The 25,547-nt window shown below is 47.9% G+C and overlaps 1 protein-coding gene across 9 annotated transcripts in view; it reads left to right on the forward strand.

Moving 5' to 3' along the window:
* ATXN7L1 (ataxin 7 like 1) overlaps nt 1–25,547 on the forward strand; it is a 244,259-nt gene that overhangs the window by 213,898 nt on the left and 4,814 nt on the right. For 7 of the 9 annotated variants that reach the window (XM_042964551.1, XM_042964557.1, XM_042964586.1 and 4 more), the window contains 6 exons: nt 2,076–2,158; nt 3,023–3,279; nt 15,341–15,533; nt 19,670–19,791; nt 21,230–21,535; nt 24,072–25,011. In XM_042964551.1, the coding sequence (XP_042820485.1) occupies nt 2,076–2,158; nt 3,023–3,279; nt 15,341–15,533; nt 19,670–19,791; nt 21,230–21,535; nt 24,072–25,011 (1,901 nt within the window). The remainder of the gene's footprint in view (nt 1–2,075; nt 2,159–3,022; nt 3,280–15,340; nt 15,534–19,669; nt 19,792–21,229; nt 21,536–24,071; nt 25,012–25,547) is intronic. The other 2 variants (XM_042964564.1, XM_042964569.1) reach the window with 1 other exon arrangement.

Genomic DNA, 25,547 nt, shown 5'->3' on the forward strand with positions numbered 1-25,547 from the left:
CCTGTGTAGACAGGAGCCCCCTACTCCTGGCTCTCTTCCTGAATGGAAAGTTCAATTTCACTCTGCAGAGCTGGGTGGTAACATCCCTGGAAAAACCAGTAGGCCCGGCTGGGCAGTGTCCAGAGGCAGAAGCGTGACCATGGCTGCCAGCCTGCACCCTGACCTGAAGTTATATGGGGGGGGGGGGGGGGGATTCTTGGTGTCTGTTGGTTTTGCATTTTGTTGGTTGTTTTGTCTCATTGGGTCTTTTGTTTCTATCTCGCTTGTTTCTATCTCACTTTGACATTTGGCGGCCAGCTCCTATTGCCCAGCCAAGCAACCTGCTCAGTTGCAGGCCAGTGTGAGAGCTGGTGTGGATCCGGGCCCCGGTCTGACTCCGACAGGCCTGAGGGAAAGAACTCCATGGCAGGCAGCCTGGGGCCCGGCGCCCAGGCCCTCCTTGGTGGGCAGCGAGGGCACACAGGAAACAGGCGTCTCCAGGCCTCACAGTTTTCTAGTCCTAAAAGTGAAGCTAGAAAAAGGCGGGGCGGGGGGACGGGGGGGAATGGTGCCTGGCTGGCTTATTCGGTGGAACATGCAACTCTTGATCTCGAGGTTGGGAGTTTGAGCCCCACATTGGGCGTAGAGATTACTTAAAAATCAAGTCTTTGAAAGAGAAGAAGATGATGATGACAATGACAAAAACAAAAAGAAAGAGGTGGGAGGCATTTTGATAGCCAACCAGGAAATCTGTCTTGGACGTCAGAATGTTTTTTTATCGAACCATCATCATCACCACCGATGCAGCCACCAGCACAACCCCCAAACCCTCTTTTAAAAACAGAACACATTCAGTTATTGTGCTCGGAGTAACTTCCTTTTAGTTTGCAGCTATTCAGACCTCTTAAGGAGACATTCCCAAATTTATATACAACCCCCACCCGCACACCCACCCACCAACACGGCTGCCGGCCTCCCTGAATGCCCAGAAGAGCTGTGTCATCCCTGTGCTGCAGGACTCAGGTGTCTGCTGGGTGCCTTCCAGAAACAGCACAGACCATCTGAGAGGTGGACCTTTGAAGCCTAAAGGGTCCTTAAGGGATTGCCTCACTTCCCCTCTTTCTCCAGGGGGAGGGAGCATTGCTGTAATCCAGAAGGAGCAAAGGATCCATAAGTGGGCATAAAAAGTTCAGCGTCCTTAGAAGTAACCTCACCATGAGCCATCCACAGTCCAGGGAGAAGGCGGGAACTGGAGAAAGCCTAGCCTCTCTACAGCCGCCCTTCAGCCCCAACGGGCTGGCTAGCCCTGGCTCATTCCCATTTGGAGCAACAGGGCCCGTGCTGGGTGCAAAGCAAGCTGGGAGACTAGCAGGCCCTGCCCTCCAGGCAACTTACAACTATGCAGACACACATAGAGCACACACCCGAACTTTCCCCCTGCCCCTGCCTACGACACGGCCAGAACATTCCCGAATCAGGTAAACGACATTTCTGGTCAGCGCGGCTGCAGGGAAAGCCTGGTGCTGAAGACGTGGCAAAGCACAAGAGAGGCAGGTCACACTGACCTGTCAAGGAATAATCTCCCACTTAAATGGCTAAAAACCAGCAGGAAGGCAAGGTGGGGGGAGCCGCCCAGGACACAGTGGCCCTTGGGCCTCAGGCCCTCTTCCTGGTCTGCAGCCAGCTATGACCAAAGTGCCAAGTACCTGGGGAACTCTTCAAGTGACATAAAATGTGACAGCGTCAGGGCTCCTCGCCCTCTGGTGCCTGCCCCCACCCTCCCCTCGGCGCCTTGTGCTGCATTTACATCCCTCCCGAAGCTGGACCTGGAACTCAGGGGTCAAAGGGGAGCGCCATTTTCCCCTGAGCGGTTCTTGAAGCATTTTAGCGGCCGGTTGGGGGAAAAAAAAAAAAAGAAAGAAAAAGAAAAAGAAAGAAAGGAAAAGAAAAACAAAACAAACAAACAAAAAACCCAGATTGCCTGACAATGTCTCACTTGTTGGTGCAAATGTGCATTTTTTTTTAAATGTAGTCTTAATGCCAAATCCTATTTAGTCTCCTTTTTTCTTATATTTTTTGTTTGTTTCTTAAACCAGAGAGAGAATTTGACCCAAATAAACACTGTGGAGTATTGGATCCCGAGACAAAGAAACCTTGCACAAGATCCCTCACCTGCAAGGTATTTCTCTTTCCATAAAAAATACTTCCTGCTCTTGCTGGGGCCTTTGTCGAAATGTTTGCATGCCACTCTCTGCACACGGCAGGGTGTGGAACCTCGACATGACCCCCAGCTGTTCTTTGTAAGGGAAATGCTTTCTTCTCTTCCATGGTAGCAGAGTGCCTGCCTCAAGCTGGCTGGCTTTTTAAGAAGGAAAAAAAAAAAAAAAAATAGGCTTCCCCTGTTACTTGTGAGGCCAGACAGTAAATTGTATTTATAGGCACTCACAGGCGGTTCTAAACCCTGCTACGTTTTAATGTATGCGGGAGCGGCGGCAACGGCGGCAGCGCCTGAAAGGCAGCCCCGGAGGGGAGGACGAGCGGCCGCGCCCCTGATCCGGCCACGCCGGGTGGCCACGGGGACAGCCGACGCGAGGCGGCCGCCATCGGGTAGCCCCCGGCCCCCGTATTTCACACTGAAGTGCTAGTGCTCCCCGGGCTCGAGGCCGTGGTCCCCTCTGCCCGGTGGCCGGCCGTGTGTGTCTGGGCCAAAGCCAGCCTCCCACCTGCACCTGGATTAACTCTAGCGCGCCCTCACCGTTGCCTTTCATCCAGAGAGGTTTCCGTGGGCTCTGCGCGGAAGCTGGTCATCCTAAGCCATTTTCTGGAGGAAGCTTTGGCTTCTTAACGCCAGGAGTGTAGGGCATGGTTGCGTTTGTGTGGTGTCTGCCTCTTCCCAGCCACAGAACAGGAGCCGTTGCCTTGAAGTTGACTTTTCAAGCACCTCCAAATTCCCATGAATTGCTGTTTCTGAAATGGAGGGCCTGGGGAAGCAGGTTTATGTGCTGATCAAAGAGGCTGTGCTTTTCATCTCTCTTCTCCTTAGACACATTCGCTAAGCCATCGGAGGGCAGTCCCAGGCCGGAAAAAGCAATTTGACCTCCTTCTGGCAGAACACAAAGCCAAGTCCCGCGAAAAAGAAGTTAAAGATAAAGAGCATCTCCTGACTTCGGCGAGGGAAGTACTTCCAAACCAACCGGGGCCAGCGCAGGACTCTCTGCCAGGACCTTCGGGGAGCTCTGGGCCAGAACCGAAAGTCGCATCCCCTGCAAAATCCAGGCCGCCTAACTCTGTGCTTCCTAGGTAAGTCCCATTCGGCAGTAGAAGCCCTGAGTCCTTGGTCAAGTGGCTCTGCCTTGCTGGGTCGTGTGTGGGCTGATCACGTGGCATCTGGAAGTCGTAAGAGCCCTACCTCGTAAGGCGGTTGTGAAGTGTAAGTGAGATCACGGGCATAAGGGGCTCGGCCAGTGCCCACTGTATAGTGTTCAGTGGGTGTTCCTGCTGTCGTCATCCTCATCACCGTCATCACCATCATCACCATCATCATCATCACCATCATCATCATCACCATAGCAGACCTATTTCAGACAGTATGTGTTTTTACAGAGCAAGAGTAATCTGGAAGTTAATACCTGGGAAGGCTGAGCTATGTCAGCCACCGGGCAACTTTCTGGTGGCCTGGGTTTTTAGATTAGTTGGACGCTCCCGACACAGAGTGGGGTAGTCCTCACACCTTAGGAGCCCATTTGCCACGATATCTTGTGACTTTTTTTCCACGAGTCTCCTCTGATCAGCGCGAAAGGAAAATTGGCATCACAGAGGCTGTTTGTCCTTACATTTCCCTCCACACCAAGAAAGCTGAGCCATCTGTTTGGGGTTTTATTTGGTTGTCCTGGACAGAAAGGAAAGAACAGAAAACAGAATTAAAACCCATTTGGATTAAGAACGATTTAAAATCTATGCGTGTCTGTTTTGATGGGCCGTGGGGTACTAAGCAGCCGACCGATTTCCAGGTAATAAGACAGGGAGCCCTTCATTCCCAAATATTTATCTAGTGCTTGCTTCATAAGCAAGGTACAGACAGACCTCGTTTTATTGCGCTTCACAGATACTGCAATTTGTTACAAATTGAAAGTGTGGGGCAACCCTGCATCGAGGAAGTCTGTCGGTGCCATTTTCCCAAGAGCAATCGCGCACTATGTCTCTGTCAACGAAGTGTTTGTTAGAGTATGTAAATTAGATATAATGCCATTGCACACTTAATAGACTATAGTATAATGTAAACATAATTTTTTCTATGCACTGGGAAACCCCCCCCCAAAAATGAATTCGATTCGCTTTATTGCAATATTGGCTTTATGGCAGCGGGGTGGAACCAAACCCGTGATGTCTCTGAGGTATGCCTGTACTATGTTAGGTACTTCCAAGCAGTAGTACAGAGATGAACGAAATTAGAGCCTGCTTTTTAAGAATCTAGAGTTTAGGGGTGCCCAGGTGGCTCAGTCAGTTCAACGTCCAACTTCAGCTCAGGTTATGATCTCGAGGTTCATGGGTTCAAGCCCCATGTCAGACTCTGTGCTGACAGCTCGGAACCTGGAGCCTGCTTTGGATTCTGTGTCTCCCTCTCTCTCTGCTCCTCCCCCACTAGCACTCCGTCTCTGTCTCTCTCTCTCTTTCTTTCAAAAATAAAAATTAAAAATTAAAAAAAAAAAAAAGAATCTAGAGTTTAGAAGACTCAAATATCCAGAACTTCATGAAAAGGAAACATTAATAACAAAATATGAGACTTGCAGATAGTGGTATTTTCAGATCATTTTTTTAAAAAAAATTTTTTTTTTTTAACGTTTATTTATTTTTGAGACAGAGAGAGACAGAGCATGAACGGGGGAGTGTCAGAGAGAGGGAGACACAGAATCTGAAACAGGCTCCAGGCTCTGAGCCGTCAGCACAGAGCCCGACGCGGGGCTCGAACTCACGGACCGTGAGATCATGACCTGAGCTGAAGTCGGCCGCCCAACCGACTGAGCCACCCAGGCGCCCCTTCAGATCATTTTTAATGCGTACAGTATGAATCTCAAGGGGTAATTGTTTAGTCAGCAAGTAAGCATGAAGAGAACACAGTTGTGGGCGCCTGGGTGGCTCAGCCGATTAAATGTCCGACTCTTTATTTCGGCTCAGGTCATGATCTCACAGTTCATGAGCCTACAGTTGGGAGCCTACTTGGGATTCTCTCTCTTCTTCTCTCCCTGCCCCTCCCCTGCTCGCATACTCACTCTCTGTCTCTCTTTCTCTCTCTCTCAAAATGAATAAGCTTTTTAAAAAAATTTTTTGAAGATTAAAGAGAACATAGTTATAAAAGAAGGGGATGGAGTTGATTTTTAAAGCAAAAGCAAATATTTGATGACAGTTGTTACTGATCTACTGGGTTCTCACCTTCATGCCTTCCACTGGCACAAGCCAGATCCAGTTTGATAGCCAGAGTCCCTCTGTCAGAACCGCCGACCTTGGCTTCAGGTTCAGGAGGACACAGTAGATGGAATGGCCCCACACACACACGTTTCCTGCATCATAACCATTGCTGTGTTGTTACTACCAACTTACGTTTCCCACCATTTTGCAGGATCATTTTACAACTACTTCTTACTGTCACGCCAGATGTTGGTGAAGGATATTACCTTTCCTTAGCTTTGGAGTTCAGCAGATGGTTCTGTTCCAAATTTCTGGGAGGGGATTCAAGCCTATGTACAGCGGCTTTCAAACTTTTTTGTGGCTGTAGAACTTTTTTATTCCTACAAAACCGTACATGGTACCCAATATAAAAGCAGATCTTGGAGCGCCTAGGTGGCTCAGTCGGTTAAACATCTGACTTCAGCTCAGATCATGATCTCACAGTTCGTGAGTTCGAGCCCCACGCCGGGCTCTGTGCTGACAGTTCAGAGGCTGGAACCTGCTTCAGATTCTGTGTCTCCCATTCTCTGCCCCTCCCCTGCTCATGCTCTGTCTCTCTGTTTCTCAACAATAAACGTTAAAAAAAAAAAAAAAAAAAGCAGACCTGCCTCCACCTAACTCCAGCTCAGCTCTGCTTCCATCACACATATAACTCGCAGCCTGCTGTCCCCCCAGCCCACCCGAGGGATCCCTGTCAAGTCCCCAAGGGCTCTGGGGAACCCAGTTTGAAAACCCTCCTTTATTGTATGGTTCAGGTTCACCATCAAGATGGAAGCATTTTTCACCCTAGCAGACAGAGTACCTGGTGTAACAGAGAAGCCATGGGGCAGCTGTTAAAAAAGCAAAAACAGGCAGTGGAGGTTTAAGAGCTGCTTCTTAATGTTCCTTTTTTACTTAATTTTCCAGGGAATGTTTGTCAATAGAGAAATGCCAAGTGTTTATGTTCTCATAAGGAAGCAGAAGAAAGAGAAAGAATGAGGTCAATCAGCAAAAAGAATGTCTCTGAATGGAAGAGGCAAAGGAGGTGCATTATAAATGTTGGCTAACAATAATTGTTAAAGATGTTTTTCAAGGTTGAGGTAGACACCAGAAAACTCAGGGATGAACTCTGCTCAAACTTTGTGGGAAATAATGTTCTTTTTCACTTGGTTTTACTTAGGATGAAATGCCATACAATCAGGATTGAAAAAGCATGATCAGAATTTAATGCCCTCCTTGGGGCGTCTGGCTGTCTCAGTCAGTAGAGCATGTGATTCTTGATCTCATGGTTGTAAGTTCAAGCCCCATGTTCGGTATAGAGATCACTTAAAACTAAAATCTTTAGGGGCGCCTGGGTGGCTCAGTCGGTTAAGCACCCGACTTCAGCTGAGGTCATGATCTCACAGTTCGTGAGTTTAAGCCCCATGTTGGGCTCTGTGCTGACAGCTCAGAGCCTGAGGCTTGCTTCAGATTCTGTGTTTCCCTCTCTCTGTGCCCCTCCTCTGCTCTCACACTCTGTCTTTCTCTGTAAAAAATAAATAAACATAAAAAAAAAACTAAAATCTTAAATAAAAAAAAAGAATTTTAATGTCCTCACCTAAAACATAAAACATTGTTTCCTCATATTCATGATATACAATACATATAATATTTCAGTCACGGGGCGCCTGGGTGGCTCAGTCGGTTAAGCGGCCGACTTCGGCTCAGGTCATGATCTCGCGGTCGGTGAGTTTGAGCCCCACGTCGGGCTCTGTGCTGACAGCTCAGAGCCTGGAGCCTGTTTCGGATGCTGTGTCTCCCTCTCTCTGACCCTCCCCCGTTCATGCTCTGTCTCTCTCTCTGTCTCAAAAATAAACGTTAAAAAAAAATTTAATATTTCAGTCACAGTAATTATTGCTAATTGGCAAAAAAATTATCACATGTAAATGGAAATATTGTAATCCCTTCCCAATCATGAATTCCTTTTGTAGGAAATGCTACCACGTGTGAATTTCTTTTTTTTGTTTGTTTGTTTATTTTGAGAGAGAAAGAGAGAGCACACGCCCATGTGCACAAGCCGGAGAGGGGCAAAGAGAGAGAATCTTAAGCAGGTTCTGCACTGTCAGCACAGAGCCCAATGTGGGGCCCAAACTCACAATCCGGAATGTGATATGGTGACCTGAGCCAAAAATCAAGAGTCACATGCTTAACCAACTGAGCCCCCCCAGGTGCCCTGTGTGAATTTATTTCTTACATATTGTTTGGCAACTTTGAAAATATTTCACTCTTCATATTCTTGAACTGCAACCCATTCTTGTCAAGGGTTCCTGAGAAAAGAACTTAGCTCTAGAGCTGGACAAGTTTAAGTCAGATAACAAGCATTGGAACAAGGTTGGAAGTGCAAACGTCAGCTCCATGCTTACTAACAAGATGAGCACCATCCTGTTTCTGGGTTTCTCCAGCTTCAAGCAGCTCATCTGTAAAGCAGAGCTAAGAAGAATTAAGTGATAAGTACTAAGCTCCTAATAAACACTCAATTAATGGAAACTGGTAGTCAGTGGTAGTAGCATTTCATGGGAAAGCAGTGTGAGTAATAAAGGCCTTGGTGCCACCTAATTTCCAGTTGCCCATCCTTTTGGCCACTGCTTACCAACCTGGGGGCCCTTGAATAACATGCTACTGTGCTCTGTTTCTTCATCCCGACTCTAAGGGAACATCCCAAGAGCTATGGATGACCAGCCTAACCAAAACCATGAGGATTCTTTAGGAAAGGGGGAGAAGAGCAGAGGGTTAAGCCAGGCTCTGACAAGCCAGTCTCTGGCCCCCAGGAGGGAGGGAGGGAGGAAAAGATAGGCTGTGGAAGCCAAGACTGACAAAATCTAGGCACATTCCCTTCTGTCTCGTAGACGCTCGCACATCTAATGTTAAAGTATAAAAATGGCAAAATCCAATGACTCTTAGACTGACAAGGGTAGTGAGGAGACAGGCAGAAGGTTCTGGATACCTAAAAAAGGGCAAAGATGCTTCTGGAGTGAAAGCGACTCCAGCTTGTGCCTCATTAGGACAAATGTTATGGCTACACTGTAAGCCTCGGCTGAATATTTGTCCCTCTGCTTTTTCTACATCTGTTTCTCAATATGGGGGGCTTTGAAGTCAAGCAGACCATATCAAGTCTCATGTCCACTTGTTAGTAGCTTTGCCACCCATTTCCTCATCTGAGAAGTGTAGATAGCACTTATACCCACCTAAAGCAGTGGGTCACTCGCACAAGAAAACGTACGTTGCATGCCTCGCACATAGTAGGACCCAGTTAAGGTCAGTTGCCTTGTGTTCTCTTCCCCAAAGCACTCAGACAGCCTGAGGCTCACGCCTCATCCAAGGGGTGGGGGAGAGGACTTCCTGTAAGGTTCCCTGAGTGGAACTGGGCACGGACCTTTATCACGTACATTGTCTTTAGACCAGACTGGTAACTGGAGAGCGGAGGGTGATGTCGTGCTGAGGGGGATGGCAGCTTATCAAACTTGAGCAATGTTTTCAACACCTTCCCATGACTGGTTGTCCCATTCCCCATCACTCCTTGCCAAGCCTTGTTTTTCCTGAGACACAGGTTGGTTCCAGCACACTCCTTCCCTCCCCAGGCTCTGCTGGAACGTCTTGGAAGCGTCTCCCATCATCGCCAGGAGGGTGGATACATCTCGAGTGAAACAAGCCTGGAAAGGAACACATTCAGAGCTCCTTCTTCACTGGTGCCTTGCACACCATCATCACTCGTGATTCCGGCTCCGCTCTCGGAGCCAATTCTGCTCTGGACACGGATTTCCATGCTCAGCTTCACTCTCCAGAATTCTCCTCCCCTCATCGCTCTTTTATCTGGCAAGCAGAATTTACTCTTAAGTGTTTCAACCATTTGTTTTCTTTTTTTCCTTAATGAAACTTTATTTTTTTAAATCCAAGTAAAATGGTCACATAGCTCAAAAGTCAAATAGAACCAAAAGACTTAGAATGAAAAATAGAGTTCATGCCATGCTGGAAGTCTCTCCACCCACTCTGTGTCAGAGCACCTGTTTCCTGGATCCCATTGCCTTCCTCTCTCTTGGCTTGCTCCTTGATTTTGGTAGAGTATCTCCTCCATCAGTTTCCTGTGAAAAGGTTCAAAGGGGGTCAATTTTTAGAACCCTTACACGCCTGAGAAAAATTTTTTTAATGTTTTTATTTATTTTTGAGAGAGAGAGAGAGAAAGAGCACATGTGTGCAAGTCGGGGAGGGGCAGAGAGAGAGGGAGACACAGAATCCGAAGCAGGCTCCAGGCTCTGAGCTTTCAGCACAGAGCTCAATGCAGGGCTCAAACTCGAGAACTGCAAGATTATGACCTGATGTCAGGCACCCCTGAATGTTTTTATTCTACCCTCACACTTAACTGATAATCTCTATGAGTATGTAACTGGATTGAAAATCATTTCCTTGCGTGGAGCACCTGGGTGGCTGTCACTTAAGCGTCCAGCTTTGGCTCAGGTCATGATCTCATGGTTTGTGGGTTTGAGCCCCGTGTCGAGCTCTGTGCTGACAGTTCAGAGCCTGGAGCCTGCTTCGAGTTCTGTGTCTCCCTCTTTCTCTGCCTCTCCTCAACTTGTGCTCTCTTTCTCTCAAAAATAAATAAACATTAAAAAAAGAAAGAAAGAAGAAAGAAAGAAAGAAAGAAAGAAAGAAAGAAAGAAAGAAAGAAAGAAAAAATCATTTCCCTACAGAATTATGAAGGCATTTTTTTATTGGCTTCTAGCATCAAAAAATTTTATTGAGAAGTTTGGTATCATTCAGATTCTCATTTCTTTGTGCGTGATCAGTTTTTAATCTCTGAAGCCTGGGGCTTTAAAATTTCAGATATCACTGGATATGGGTCTGTTTTCTTTCATTGTACTGGGTACTCAGTGGATCTTTTTCGTCTGGAAACCCCTGTTTCTGGGATATTTTCCTATGCTACATCTTGGCTAATTTTCTCCCCACTATTGTCTTTATTCTCTCTATTGACTTCCCATTAGCTGGATGTTGGACCTTTTGCTCTGATGTTTTCATTCTTTTACCTCTTTTCCCCTGTTTCTCTTCATCTCTTGTTCTACTTTCTGAAAGATTTTCTTTTATTTTACCTTCAAAAGTGTATGTGAAATAATCCACTTATGATTCACTTTTTAAAATTCTAGGATCTGGTTCTTAGATAAAAAGAACTTCTAATTGCTTCTCATAATATCATACAAGATACTATCATTTTGCAGAGGTAATACCATTCTAATATCTTTGAAGACAGGTGTTTTTTTTAGTTGTTTCCTCTTTCCTTTGCTATCTTGATTTCTTTCGTGCTGTGCATTTGATGTTTGGCTAGTCGGTCTCATAATGGAGATGTTCCAGGAATGTTTGGTGATCCCTAAGCATTCACATTTAAATTTTTTTAATGTTTATTTATTTTTGAGAGAGAGAGAGAGAGAGAGAGAGAGAGCACAAGCAGGGGAGGGGCAGAGAGAGAGGAAGACACAGAATCTGAAGCAGGCTCCAGGCTCTGAGCTGTCAGCACAGAACCTGACGTGGGGCTGGAACTCATGAACCTCGAGATCTGACCTGAGCTGAAGGGGGGGGTGGGGTGCCTAACCATTCACATTTAAAAGAGAAGCACTAACAGGCTGATTGGAAGTCTTTGTGTGGGTGTGTCAGCAAAAAGGATTCTGAAAGGCAAGATCTGGAAGCTTTTTCAAGGCCATTCAGTTTCTCAGGGAGTGAATCCTTCATGGTGATAGGCATTCCGGAAGTGCCCACTAACTAGAGATAGCCCCCAGTCACCTTGTTTCCAGCCCTGTGCTTCTCTCCTGATCTCTGCCGAGCCCGGCAGCCCCTTGTCTAGGGTCTCTCCAGTTCAGTTTCTCTGCAGAGTAAACCTTTGTTCTCTTGTTGGAGAGTTGGTTGGAGAGGATGGGACCTGGCAGGGGCAGCGGTGCATCATCTGGCCATGTGAGGTGGTGGTGTTGACCTGTAGGTCCAGCTACCACATGGGAAGACCTTCAGCTCTCCCTCGAGACTTAGCCCGCACCTCACCCATGACTTTTGCAGCCCTAGGTAGCTCCAGGCTCTGTGGTCAGCCAGCTCCTGGCTCTGCAGTTAACACTTCTCCAGACACCTTCTGTCTTCTCAAAGTATGTTAAAATCTCATGTTCCCTCTGTATCCATTGGGATGCTTCAAGTGCAAATAGCAGAAAACCTAGTCTTCCTGATCGCTTCAATAATTAAACATTTTATCACATGCAGGGCGCCTGGGTGGCTCAGTCAGTTGAGCACCCCACTCTTGATTTTGGCTCAGGTCATGATCCCAGGGCCGTGGGATCAATCTCCATGTCAGGGTCCTTACTGAGCACTGATGGGGGAGACTGCTTGGGATTCTCTCTTTCTCTCCCTCTGCCCTTCTCTCCCGCTCATGTGCTCTCTCTCTCTCACTCTCTGTCTCACTCTGTCTCTCTCTCTCTAAAAATTAAAATTAAAAAACAAATCGTTGGGGCGCCTGGGTGGCTCAGTCAGCTGAGCGTCCGACTTCGGCTCAGGTCATGATCTCACAGTCTGTGGGTTCGAGCCCCGCGTCGGGCTCTGAGCTGACAGCTCAGAGCCTGAAGCCTGCTTCGGATTCTGTCTCCCTCTCTCTCTGCCCCTCCCCCACTCAGGCTCTGTCTCTCTGTCAAAAATATATAAACATTAAAAAATTAAAAAAAAAATTGTTACCACATGTGACAAGAAGTCCAGAGGCGACAGGGCACCAGTCCCCAAAGATGCGGAATTGGCTCACATTCCCTGCCTTTCTTTTATTCCACCCTCTTCAGTCTTCGGCCTTCATGTTCAAAGTTTTATAGCAAGATGGCTGTGGTACTTGGTACTTCCAGATGAAGGTGGAGACCACTTCCTTGTGTCTCTTTTTAAAAGTGAGGAAAATTTGCAACCTCCCCAGAGGGAAAAAAAAAATTTATGTATTTTTCACACCCTTTAACAAATCAATCATTAGCAAGATAAGTGAAATTCCTGTTCTTGGTTTAGGGGTTAAATGGACTCTCAATTTCGGATCAGGTCATAATCTCACCATTCGTGAGATTGAGCCCTGCATCAGGCTCTTACGGAGCCTGCTTGGGAGGCGACTTCTCTTCTCCCTCTCTCTAAATAAGTAAATAGAGTTTAAAAAATATTTAAAATAATAATAATAAATGTAAAGATATTTTCCTATATAACTGTGATGCTATTAATCACACTAAATAAAATCCAGCTCACTTTTATCTCCTGTAGGACAAGGAGGTCCTAACAGTGGGAAAGGCCTCAAAAAGAGGCTGCTAGAAATTTTGGAAACAACATAAATGTCCATCAATAGACATAGTTAAGTAATAATTCAGTCAATTATGATCTATCCATACTATGGAATATTGGGGATATTAAAAACGATCTAATTCTACCCACGGAATGATTTCTACAACATCACTAGGCAAAAAAAAAAGCATGTCTGAAAATAGTATATACAGTGTGAGCCAGTTCTTGCTTAAAAATGCATGTGCCCGTGTATGCACAGTAGAGAAATCTGGAAGGATATAAATCAGAATGGTAATAGCACTTGATCTGGAGTGGCAGGATTATGGATGCTGCTTTCTTTCTTTATATGTTTCAGCATTAGCAACATTGTTTTCCTGTATGTGTCTTCAGCCGTAAATAGGCAATAACGTTGCCCCTTCTGGTACAAGGGAGTAGGTATGTGGGAATGCACCTGGGGAGATGTGTCCTCCGGACCATACACTTTGAACATGCAGAATGAATGGCATTTTTGTTTTCATAAATATGGGAAGGTGATAGTCAGGAACAAAGTGTCACAGCAACAGAGTTCTCGTAGTAACACTAAAAAAACTACCTGGGGCCTTGGGTTTGGTTTCTTATGGGCTTCGTTACTATGGTAAAATATACATAATGTAAAATTTACCATTTTAACCATTTCTACATGTACAGTATGTGGCATAAGTACATTCACATTGTGGTGCAACCATCACCACCATCCCTCTCCAGAACTTTCTATCATCTCATTTTGAAGCTCTGTACCCATTAAACACTAACTCCCCATTCCCCATCCACCATCACCTGTAACCACTGTCCTACTGTCTATCTCTATGAACTTGACTGTTCTAGGTGCCTCATATAAGTGGAATCATACAATATTTGTCCTTTGTCACTGGCTTATTTCACTTAGCATAATGTCTTCAAGATTCATCCATGTTGTAGCACGTGACAGAATTTCCTTCTTTTTTAAGGTTTAACATTCCATTGTATGGATATACCATTTTATCCATTCATCTGTTGATGGACATTTGGGACCTTTGCGGCTTTGCTTTAAATGACTGTGTTTGGGACACCTGGGTGGTTCAGTCCGTTGAGCGTCCGACTCCGGCTCAAGTGATGATCTCACAGTTCGTGAGTTGAGGCCCCACATCAGGCTCACTGCTGTCAGCACAGAACCCACTTCGGATCCTCCGTTCCCCTCTTTCTGCCCCTCCCACACTTACGCTCTCTCAAAAAATAAATAAACATTAATAAATAATTAAGTTAAATGACTGTGCTTTGGGGATCTGGTTTGAACTCAGGTATTTGACAGCTGGAAAGATTTCAGAGCAACAAAGAATTCCGAGGGAAGTTGAGGGAATAGGGAGAAAATCAACGGTGCTGTTTCACACTGCTTGAAGGGGCAGCTTTCAGAGAAGAATACAGAAAACTAATTTTTTTTCTCCAAAACTTCTTTTTCTCCCTTTATTTCTCCTTGGTCAATCACCTGATGAAAGTGAAAAAGCAGGAAAAACAACTGACAGCTAACTTTGACTATTCCTCTTCTAACCCTTTTACCAACATGAATGTGTTGTTTTTGATTTTGGTTTTGCTTTGTTTTGTTTTGTTTTGTTTTTTGCTGCTTGTGAAGCATGTAGTGCTTCTGACTATGACACTGCTTTTCTATAAGCTCAGCCGTCATTGAGATGAGATCTGCTAGGTTTTGTTCATACACAAGGAACTCATTCATGCCTTCATTAAGAAACCTATTTCTTCAGAACCCACTAGAAGCCAGTCATGCCAGCCTGTGGTTCTGGTGGCTTGTCAAAAATTAAATGGACACATCCATCCTCAGAAGATACAATTGAACTACATGTGACTTGATATTAAGAAACAGATCTGGGGGCACCTGGCTGGCACAGTCAGCAAAGCATGAGACTCTTGATCTCAGGGTCGTAAGTTCAAGCCCCACGTTGGGTATAGAGCTTACTTATAAAAAAAAAAAAAAAAAGAGAGAGAGAGAGAGAGAGAAAAGAAAAAAAAAAAAGAAACAAATCTGGCTGTGGAGTAAGAGACTTGTGCCCCATCATTGGGACAAAACCTTTTTTCATGCCAGTAGGGTAATAGTTGCATAAAGCTATAATTTAAGAGTAACAACAAGTATGGGGCTATCTTCATCATCACCCATGGTCTGTTAATTGGTTCGAAGTTGTTTATTCTGTTGAACTTCCTGTCAGGGTCTACTTTCAGAGAGAAGCAACTATCTGGCAAGTGCAAATTACTTATGTGCAAAGAGATGAGTAATTGTGACTGCATTCATTAGAAGACTGGTTTGAAGTTAACTCTCTGTTACAGTACTGTATTTTATGTTCCACTTAGACTATGGGAGTTTTCCCTGGTGCCTGAATTAAAGCCCGGCAGGGCCTAACTTCCATGGGATCATTTTAGAGAGCTGGTCGGCTCTCTAACCGAGAGCTAACCTGCTCTCAGCCTGAATTTTTGCCTTGTGTCAATCTGCCATTGACCTGCCTTCCTCGGTACGTCGAGAAAGCCGATGGGTCTCCTTCCGAGCTCCCTTCAGCTGAATGGGTCTTGCTGCCTCAGAAAAGTTTATTCTGTCCGTTTCTCTCCTTGCCCTTAGACCATCATCTGCAAATAGCATCAGTAGCAACACATCTTCAAATCACAGTGGCTGCACTCCGGAACCCCCGCTACCCCCAGCTGGAGGTGACCTCACCAGCCGACTGTCAAGTGATGAAGGGGAGATGGACGGAGCCGACGAACCCGAGAAGTTAGACTGTCATTTCTCTACCCACCACCCCAGACCTCTTGCGGTAGGCCACCTTGTTTCCATCCATGCATTCCTCCCCCCTCCCCCGACCCAGTGCTCTGCGGGCATTTAGGTCATCATGTCAGACAGCACGCACTCCCAAGGAGAGGCTGCCAACACAGTGTTTTATGGAAAGGTACACCCTGACGTTGAATGATTGCCTTCAAAATACCCTTGAAAATCACAGAAGGAAAGGGCAGGGCTCCCTACTGGTTAAAATCCTTTAAACACCTGAGTATCTGTGGGCCAAGGATACTTGAGAAACGGTGTTTATATAAGCCCACTGGGGAGCTGGCCTTGTGGCCTTGCGCATCGGAATATGGAGCCTCTGGTTTTCCAGAGTTCGTCTGCCTCGCCTGCTTTGGAAACCGTCTGTCTTAGCGGTGTGCCAGGTGCCAGCCCTAGCCGCCTTTCTCCCCTGTTGATTTGGAGTTTTATTGTTATTAGTAAGTGTGACCATATGGCACCAGAACTGAGAGAGAGAGAGAGAGAGAGAGAGAGAGAGAGAGAGTATAGAGGAAAGGAGAGGATAGGAGAGGAGAGGAGGGGAGGGGAGGGGAGGGGAGGAAGCATTTCATGTCAGCATGATTGGCGATTAACATTAAGGTACAATTCCTTCCCAATTCCTTGAAAGAGTCCACTTTTGACAATTCAGAAGGTCATTGAAATCAAGGTGGGAAATGTAAGGAGGCATGAGCTGAAGGCTTGTTTATGTTTGCCCTCCAAACACTTAAGAAGGGACTGCCTGGTGCTACCATCACAGAGCTAAAGGCAGGGGGTCCTGGAACGTGGGACCCCACGGCCGGGTTGCTCTGCTCCCAGCTTGAGCCCTGCAAGGTTAGCTTCGACTGTCCCTCAATGTCATGGGCTGTGTAGATAAAACCAATCCTGAATCGGGCACCTGGCTGGCTCAGTCAGTGAGACACGCGACTTTTCATCTCGGGATTGTGAGCTCGAGCCCCGTGTGGGGTGGAGAGGTTATTTAAATAAAGAAGATCTTTAAAAAAAAAAAAATCAATCATGCATCAAGATGGAGTGAGTTCCTCCTCCCTTCTATCTGTGTGATGAATGAAGGCCAATTCACTTCCTATTTCTGGGAATGATGTTGACCTGTGGTTCACAAGCAGCCTAAGACTTTGCTGCTTGGCCAGTACAGAAATAGGGACAATGAGGAATGCCTTTGACTGCCAGGAATAAAAAATTGAACCCATACAGTATATATACACTATGGTTGTTTATTCCTCTCACCTAACAGGATGTCCAGAGATAGGTGGTTCCAAGCTTGGCTCAGCATCTCTGCAATATGGTGTTTCCTTCCTTCCTTCCTTCCTTCCTTCCTTCCTTCCTTCCTTCCTTCCTTCCTGTGTCTATTTATTTTTGAGAGAAAGAGCTGGGGAGGAACAGAGAGAGGGGAGGACAGAGGATCTGAAGTGGGCTCTGTGCTGACAGCAGAAAGCCTGATGAGGGGCTTGAACTTATGAACTGTGAGATCATGACCTGAGCCAAAGTCGGACGCTTAACCGACCGAGCCACCCAGGCGCCCCTGCAATATGGTGTTTCTGAGGGAGAATCCCTTCAACCCTTTCTGCCTGTCCTACATGATCTCACTGTGTCTGCAACAGCTCTGGTCACATCCTCACCCAGTAGCATTCTCCAAAGAGTGGAAAGGGACGAATGGAAAGGGAGTCTTTCTAAGAAGCCAGCTTCTGTCATTTCTCAGGGAAGAAAATCTTCCAATGAGCTCCCCCAGCAGGCTTCCATTCACATCTAGCAGAAACGGGTCACATGCCCACTCCTACACCAGTTGGTGGATGGGATTGCAGTGACACGGGATGAAAGTAGCCATGATTCTTCTCAAGGTTCTGGGAAGAGACCCCCCCCCCCCCCGTTTCCGTGCTGCCTGTTCTATGTCAGATATCAGAACAAAAGTGCAGATCCATTAGCAAGGAAAGGGTGGGGAGAAGCGGGGGTGGGATGGCGGTTGATGAGACCGGCTACCAGTGGAGTCTGCCATGGTGACCCGTGCAGTGAAGACCTATAGCTCCGCTGAGGGCACAGTGTGCGACCGAGAACAGGAGCCTCTTGGGGCATTTAACCTTGCAGCTATATTGCATGAGAGACATAGAGGGCCTCCAGCTTCCAAGTCTAAAAAAGAGATTGGGCTCTACCAGAAGGCCAGACTCCAGAGCGCAGGATATTTGTCCAAATGACAAACTGCCAGGCTACAGTGGATTAGCTCAACTCTGGGCAGGGCAGATTTGTGTGCCCTTAATGTTCTGCTGATTTAAATGGAAAGGCCATGGATTGTTTCTATGCTTTGTCCTTTCTCTCATGGTCAATTGATACATTAAATCATTTTTTGTAACGAAACAGTCATTCAGGGTGTCTTTAGCAACTGGGATGCAGGAAGAAAAGATGCCTAGACCTGGAACAGGTCCCACATGCTGCTGGGGACCAGCTTCCACATTGGAGAATCCCCTTTGTATATTTTCTTGCTCAATCAGTAAGCACTTGATAATCAGAGTGCAGAAAAGAGTTTTTCATCAGGAGTACCAGATTTGATGGGTGGCAAAATTCTAATGCAAAACCCCCAAAACATAAGCAGAAACAAAACAAAGGGAAGGTCTTGCATTTCCTCCTAAGAACTGTTCCAAAGGCTGGTTCCAGGAAGGGTTTGTGGAATGAGTCCAAACCCAGCACTGTGTCTGGGACGGAGGCCAGGGAGCTGCTGGGAGGTCTGGGGGAAAGAGGAGAAGCTGTGTTTGAGTTATAGAGTCGTATGCAGACTCGCCTGAGCTCTAGACCAGCCACATGCCACCTTCTCAGAGTCCACTTGCGTTTCTGTCTACCGGCCTTCTGCCTGCCCTAACATCATAATCCAGTGACGTTCATTAAACATCTTTACCACTCATGTTTCAGCCCTGTGCTTTAAATGTGATGATTTGCTATAAACATTGTGTGGGACCTTGTCTCTCCAATCCATTCTTTAGCCCAAATCCCTTCCCTACCAACCTCATACTGAGGAGGAAGAGGAGAATGAGGTTTTCAGTCTTGATACCTTTATAATCAAGCCAGGTGCATAGGCATTATTTACATAGAACGTTAAACAGCCGGGGCACCTGGGTGGCTTAGTTGGTTGGCGTCCGACTTCAGCTCAGGTCATGATCTCACAGCTCGTGAGTTCAAGCCCCACAGCAGGCTCTGTGCTGACAGCTCAGAGCCTGGAGCCTGCTTCACATTCTGTGTCTCCCTCTCTCTCTGCCATTCCCCTGCTCGTGCTCTGTCTCTCACTCTCTCAAAAATAAACATTAAAAAAAAAAAAAAAAACACAAAACAGCCATGTAGTGATTCCACAGTGAAATGTAGTAAAGTATGTAGTAGGTGTGCCATGAGAGCTCAAAGGTGCGAGGTTGGTCAGATAAGGGCCATTGGGAATGAGAGTCACAATTACGGCACTGGGGGAGGGGAGAATTGGGACTGTGAGAGAAGAGGGAAGGGTGGCCAGCGGAGGGAACAGCACGAACGGAAGCTTGGTGGTGGTGACATGTTGCCTAGAAGTGCTGAGAGGCGGACGTGAGGTCAGGACTAGGGAAGGAAGGATTTCAGCCTCGTTGGAAGTCAAGTGGCTCTGTTGACAACAGATAGGAAAGCTCCAACCAGATGGCAGATTGCATCAGGACAAGCAGCTTCTGTGATAGTAATGAGAGGCAGGGAACCGCCGAGTCCCCGGAGAAGATGGATGGATGACACCGTAAGCGGGTGGTGCTGAAAAATCACCCTGGCTGCTGGTTGTTCTCAGTTTGGTTTGGTTTGTTGCTGTTTTGGGGTTTTTCTGTTTTTTGGGGGGATTTTTTACCCTAAAATGCTGGTTTGGTCCAGGTGTAGAGAAGGTAGCCCTCTGTGCCACAGAAAACTGAATGTCACTATTGTTGAGTCATAACAACAAGTTCTGCAGAAAATCTAAAACACAAACGAAAGCACCGCAGAAGTATTTTTGGCTTCGGAACTATTTGCTTCTTTATTTTGAGTAAAATTGTACCCCTGTGTGTTTTTGTGCAAATGTTATTTTTCTCTGCATGGTCTATATTAGCTTATTAACCTGTAATCAAAATTTAAATGTTTTTTTTTTTTTCCTCACAGTTTTGCTCATTCGGGAGTCGCCTCATGGGACGAGGGTACTATGTGTTTGATAGAAGATGGGATCGTTTTCGATTCGCACTAAACTCCATGGTAGAAAAACACTTGAATTCCCAGATGTGGAAGTAAGTGCGCAGTTTTCATGCTGTATGTGCTCACAGCTGCCCCACGATGGTCTGAACTCCAGCTTTCGAGATCAATGTTGGTAGTTGGCTTTTCGTAGAGCAAAATGATTCTGAGAACAGGATCCATGATTAATTCTTTAATGTCAGCTCTTCTTAATGCCTTGCCCCCAATTTTTCAGAGATGCGTAGGATATATGGTATGCTTTGTCTTTCTTTGGAGATCATTTTTCTGTTGGTAATCTTCTAAACTAGGTGAAAAGAGTAGTAGATAAGATCTCGTGTATGCAAGAGTGTTAAAGGGCCTTTATGCTATGACTGAGAACATCTAAGGATACTAAGAATATGCCTCTGTTTGTAATGTCAATGCTACAGTGTTGATGCTAAAAACTTCACTATGGTTATGGACCAATTTCTAATTGTTTAATGTCCTGTGGAAAAAATATGTACAGCGGCCAACAAGGCAGAGCCCAGGTGATGTTTGAAGTTGGTTAAGCTTGTCTTTGGCCCTTCCCACCTAGCTAGATCTCTCTCCTCGCCTCTCCCTGTGTTTCTCTCCACCCTAAACCCCAGCTTCTATTCCATCTCTCTGAGCCCCCTTTGTTCTCCAACGCCTCCCAATAGGAGAGTTATAAAAAGGGAAGAAAACTTCCTGACTTAGGCAAATGCCACTATGAGAGAATGACAAGCTAGACCCTCTCCAACCACGGCACATAAGGAGCACCAGTGCCGGCCACTCGAGCCCACTGGCAGCCCCCACCCCCACTCCTACCCAGGTGAGCTCTTAAGACCTCACAACCCATTAGAGTCATGGATCCCTCAGGTCTAGGCCCGGGAAAGGCCAACGCCAAACCCCTCGCCCTGCCTGCCCAGGGAAGCCCAGGAAGGGCAGGAAGGCTTTCCTGAGACACGGGAGGGTGCTGTGGGTGGTGGGCCTGGGAATAGAATTCAGAGCTCGCCCCTCCCCCAGCTTCCCTCCTCTCTCCCAGGCAGCCCCTTTTCACCACGACACCCAAAGAGCTTCCGGACCCAAGCTCGTAGCAGAAACAAGCCCCACGGTGTGTGCCGTAAACTGGCCTAGTGGACTCAACGTTGACAATTGCCACAAAGTAGGAAAGGGCCACAAGAGAAGCTTATCGTTTCTTCCCACTGAAGCGACTGCTCAGTGTGTCTAAAAGGCACCCTTGGTTTCTGCCTGTGTCCATTCTAAACGCCAACACACGGGCGCTGCATGCGGGGTTACCGTGTTCTCAGTTATTTGGTTGTTTATCCTTCTGCACTTGTTCCCCCAAGATGGCAGCCCACCCCGGTGATTCTTTCCGCTCTTTGCTCTCCTGTGATGTGGAAGTGTAAATCCCGGACACGTGGAAGGAATGTGTTGATCTGTATTTCGCTACCTGGTGTCCTGTCAGCTCAAGCTCCATATTCCTTTCCTCCTCAGGCACAGAAACCCGAGCCACAGGGCGTCAGGTCCCTCCCCCCTTTTCAGGACTTGCCTAACCAATCTGCTGTCACTGAGCAACATTGGGGCTGCCTGGGTGTCAACTCTGGAAAGCGTAGCACCCCGCTGCCCTCTCAACCTCGCTGCCCAAACCCCAGGCCCCGACGGGCCCGAACCTGGAGGGATGGCAGCCGATGGGGGCGTGGAAGACATTAGGAAGAAAAGGAACGGCCAAGACTCTTTTTTCTTTAACAAGCATTTAACTCTGCATCAGGAGACGCCAACACAGTATTCTCTTTCAGCCAGGTCAGCATCTGGATCTCCATGCCAGCTGGCAGGGGAGGATGGGCACTGTCAGTAATTTATGCGCATCTGTGGGCTTTTGTACGGGACTTCCCTAGGCCGGCGTGCAAAGTTTAAACCAGGGCACAGTCCGCAAAGCTGAAATCCGCTGCCATTTGGCACCTAGAAAAACATATAAACTATTTAGCACGGGATGGGGGGGAGGGGGAGGGGCCCCCCGGGACAGTGAGCCTCCACATGCCCCTCACTCCCCTGCCCTCTCTCCCCTCTGCCTCTGCTATCCACTTATGATTAGTGGGGGGAAAGAAGGAAAGGGATAGAGAGTAGGCTAAAAAGTAGCATCCATCCCAGTCCTGAGTGCCAGCTGGGCAAGACTGGGGACTTCAGCCCTGCTTGTCCACACAAGTTGAAGCACACATTTATACTATTGAATGGGAAAGTTACAAATTGGGACGTTCAGAGTAGATCCCACTGAAGGGCACTGATTGGGGTCCTCTCTAAATGAGCCATCTGGTATTCAGAAAATAACATTTATTACAAGTAACTGCAAACCTCTGCCCACGTGTATTTCTATCCACATTTTAGCTAGTAAGAAACTTGAGTCAGGGAAAGATGGAGTGGATTGCCTGTGGCACCACAGCCAGGAACAGAGACAGCAGGGAGAGTGTGCTCATGCCACACGTTCCAAGGAATCACCCCTAAAGCGTCAGGAAGGGGTTGTGCAGTGCCAGACAGTTTTAAGGGCGTGTCTAGACCTTTCCGGTCTGATATCATGGGAGTCCTTGCCCAGCATGCTTAGTTATGTTGCTGCTGAGAATTCACCTGCCCACCCATCCAGCCACCCACCCACCCACCCATCCATCCATCCATCCATCCATTCACTCATTAGTTCATTGCAACAAGAACTAACGGAGCACTGATTTAGTGTGGACAGGATCTTTTACATTCTTTAGGCCTAAGAAAAAGTAGATTTTCGAACGTCATCGTGGCCACAGTGGATTTGGCAACATTTTTCTCTTATATTTGATCTGTTTGATCTGATGTTTTCAAGGACACTGTGCTTCTGTATTCAAGGACTCCTCTGGATTCCACCCTAAAGATGGAAACCATAGGCTCCACCAAATTGCAGGCAGGACACTGAATCTTCAGGGCAGCGCTAGGAGAGGCATTTCCTTCACAGTGGGGCCTCGTCCTGCTGCTGCAGCCAAGAGAGTGGCCTCCAAGGACAGAAAGGCTTTCGAGAGGCCTCGTCTCACGTCTTGCTTGAAGCTATGGGGGTGCAGGCCCCAAGCCTGCCCACCTTCAAGTACCACTTTCAAAGAAAGAGAGCTAGTTCCTAACTGCTGGGGTGGGGGTGGGGGACTCAGCTACACTGAAAATGATTTCCAGGCAAAAGCGGGGGGTGGGGGGCGGGGAGCAAGGGGAGGACTAGGAAAGAGCCTATTTGAAAATACTCACCTGGCTCCTGAGGTCAGTATCCCTTCCTGCAGAATAAAATCAGGAACGAACGGTGACCCCCAAAGCCCCTATGCTCCTCCTCCTGGTTCCCAGAGTAGCAGCAATATTGACCCAGGCCATGGTTTGGACATGGGAGTCAAAAGACAGAGTTTATAGGCAGGCCCCAAGAGTGACCCGCCACTGGGTGCTGCCCTTGGTTCCACAGAGTACAGGAGACAGGGAGTTTGTTCCCAGGGACCCCCAACCTCCTGGAAGACCCCTCTCCCCCCGACCTTGTGTTCTCCTGTGCCCACATCCTGCATCTGTCTTCAGAACAAAGTGGAAAGTCCCGATCCCCTTGTCTGGATACATGCGGGTCCCTATCTTCTCACCTCACCCTGACACAGAGATGGGGAGGCCTGTGGGAGGGCAGCCACACCCCCACCGTAGCTCCCCAGAGCGAGAGCCAAGGTTGGGTGAGGTGAATAGAAATAAATCGGCAACAGCAGCCCCAGGCTCACGTGGACACGCCTCTCTGGAGTAAACCGGAGCCTGCAGGCAGCAAAGGCCCGGGAATGCTGGCCTGGGAGCAGGGGGGAGGCAGGGCACAGGAGGGGCTGCGAAGCCCTGAGCGGCAGTGTGCAGGGGTGACCCCGGGGTGCCGGTGGCAAAGCCCTGTCCTCACACCTCTTACTTCAAGCCAGGACCTAACTGTGAAATGACTACTGCTCATTAAAAACCACCTTCATCACTGCCAGAAAAAAAAAAAAAAAGAGAGCGAGAACACTGTTGGGGAAATTTCTATTCTAAATAACATTCGCCTTTATTCACGAAGCCAAATCAGCCATTATCCAGTAGCCAAGCGTGGAGACAAGGATGTGAAAACCTGAAAGCATTCAATATAGGTTGCTGGATGTTGCAATGGGGGGAGCCACAGGGAAGGGCCATAATTCAGAGTCCGCCATCCTCCAAGGCTTCATCCTCCATAGTCTGGTTCTACTGGGGTTCCTCTGTAGCCCTGAGGCTCATGCTTACTCGAGCCTCTGGAGCAGTGCCAAGCCTGTTTCTCACGGTTTCTCTCTCACTCTTCTCTCATGTTTAGGAAGATCCCTCCTGCGGCAGATAGCCCCATGCCCTCGCCAGCAGCCCACACCTCCACCCCCGTTCCAGCATCCGTTTTACAGCCTTTCAGCAACCCCAGTGCTGTGTATCTTCCTTCAGCCCCCATCAGCTCGAGACTCACCTCTTCTTACATAATGACATCAGCCATGCTCTCAAACGCAGCTTTTGTGGCGTCGCCGGACCCGAGCGCCCTCATGTCACACACCACAGCTTTCCCCCATGTGGCTGCAACCCTCAGCATCATGGACTCAACCTTCAAGGCCCCATCCGCCGTGTCCCCGATACCAGCCGCCATCCCTTCCCCATCCCACAAGCCATCCAAAACCAAAACCAGCAAATCCTCAAAAGTCAAAGACCTGTCCGCCCGTAGCGACGAGTCTCCAAGTAACAAAAAGAGGAAGCCGCAGCCTTCGACTTCCTCCTCCTCCTCCTCATTATCCTTGCAGACATCCCTCTCGTCTCCATTATCAGGGCCCCACAAAAAGAACTGTGTTTTGAATGCCAGTTCAGCTTTGAACTCCTATCAGGCGGCCCCTCCCTATAACAGTCTGTCTGTGCACAACTCCAACAATGGGGTGAGCCCACTCAGTGCCAAACTGGAGCCCTCAGGACGGACCTCGCTGCCCAGTGGCCCCGCGGACATAGTGAGACACGTGGGCTCGGTGGGCGGCAGCAGTGACTCCTGTCCCCTCTCTGTGCCCTCCCTTGCAGGGGACCTCTCTCTGGCCTCACACAATGCCGTGTCTTCGCTGCCCCTCTCTTTTGACAAATCAGAAGGAAAAAAGCGTAAGAACTCGAGTTCTAGTAGCAAAGCCTGTAAAATCACTAAAATGCCTGGTATGAATAGCGTTCACAAAAAGAACCCACCCGGCCTTCTTGCACCGGTGCCCGATCCCGTTAACAGCACCTCCTCTCGGCAGGTAAGGGACCCGTGTTTCCAGGGGCCTCCCGGCGCTGCCTTCACGGGCTCGGGGGGGGGGGGGGGGGGGCAGAGGGAGCTGGGCAGCGCCCCTGCTCAGCCAGGTAGCTCAGGTAACAGAGCAGCCTCCGTTCCGAGAACCGAGTAGTTGACGAGTACTTTGCCGCTGCGTGCTAAGTAAGCTGTTGCGAGCGAGCGCTGCGCGCATGTCACTTACTTTAAACCTCACCACCCAGCGCAGTCAGTGCAATTGTCAGCACCACTCTACAGATGGGGACGCTGAGGCACAGGGAGAGTCTGAGCTCCCCCTCCTCTTCTGTCGCTTTTGGATCTTGAGTTTTGAGCACAATTTCATTACATCTGGTCTATGGGAATCCCCTCCGTGAGAGCCCGAGGCCCAGGCAGGTCCAGTGATGACCCGGGCCACCTGGGCTATGGTAGGCGGTACTACTGCCTCCTGGGGTGACTGGCTGTCCCCACTCTTCCAGGCAACCTCGGCCCCACCTCCTCCTATGATAAAACTGCATCTCACACCTA

Source organism: Panthera tigris, chromosome A2 (genome assembly GCF_018350195.1).
Source record: "Panthera tigris isolate Pti1 chromosome A2, P.tigris_Pti1_mat1.1, whole genome shotgun sequence".
In the NCBI taxonomy this organism is placed as follows: Eukaryota; Metazoa; Chordata; class Mammalia; order Carnivora; family Felidae; genus Panthera; species Panthera tigris.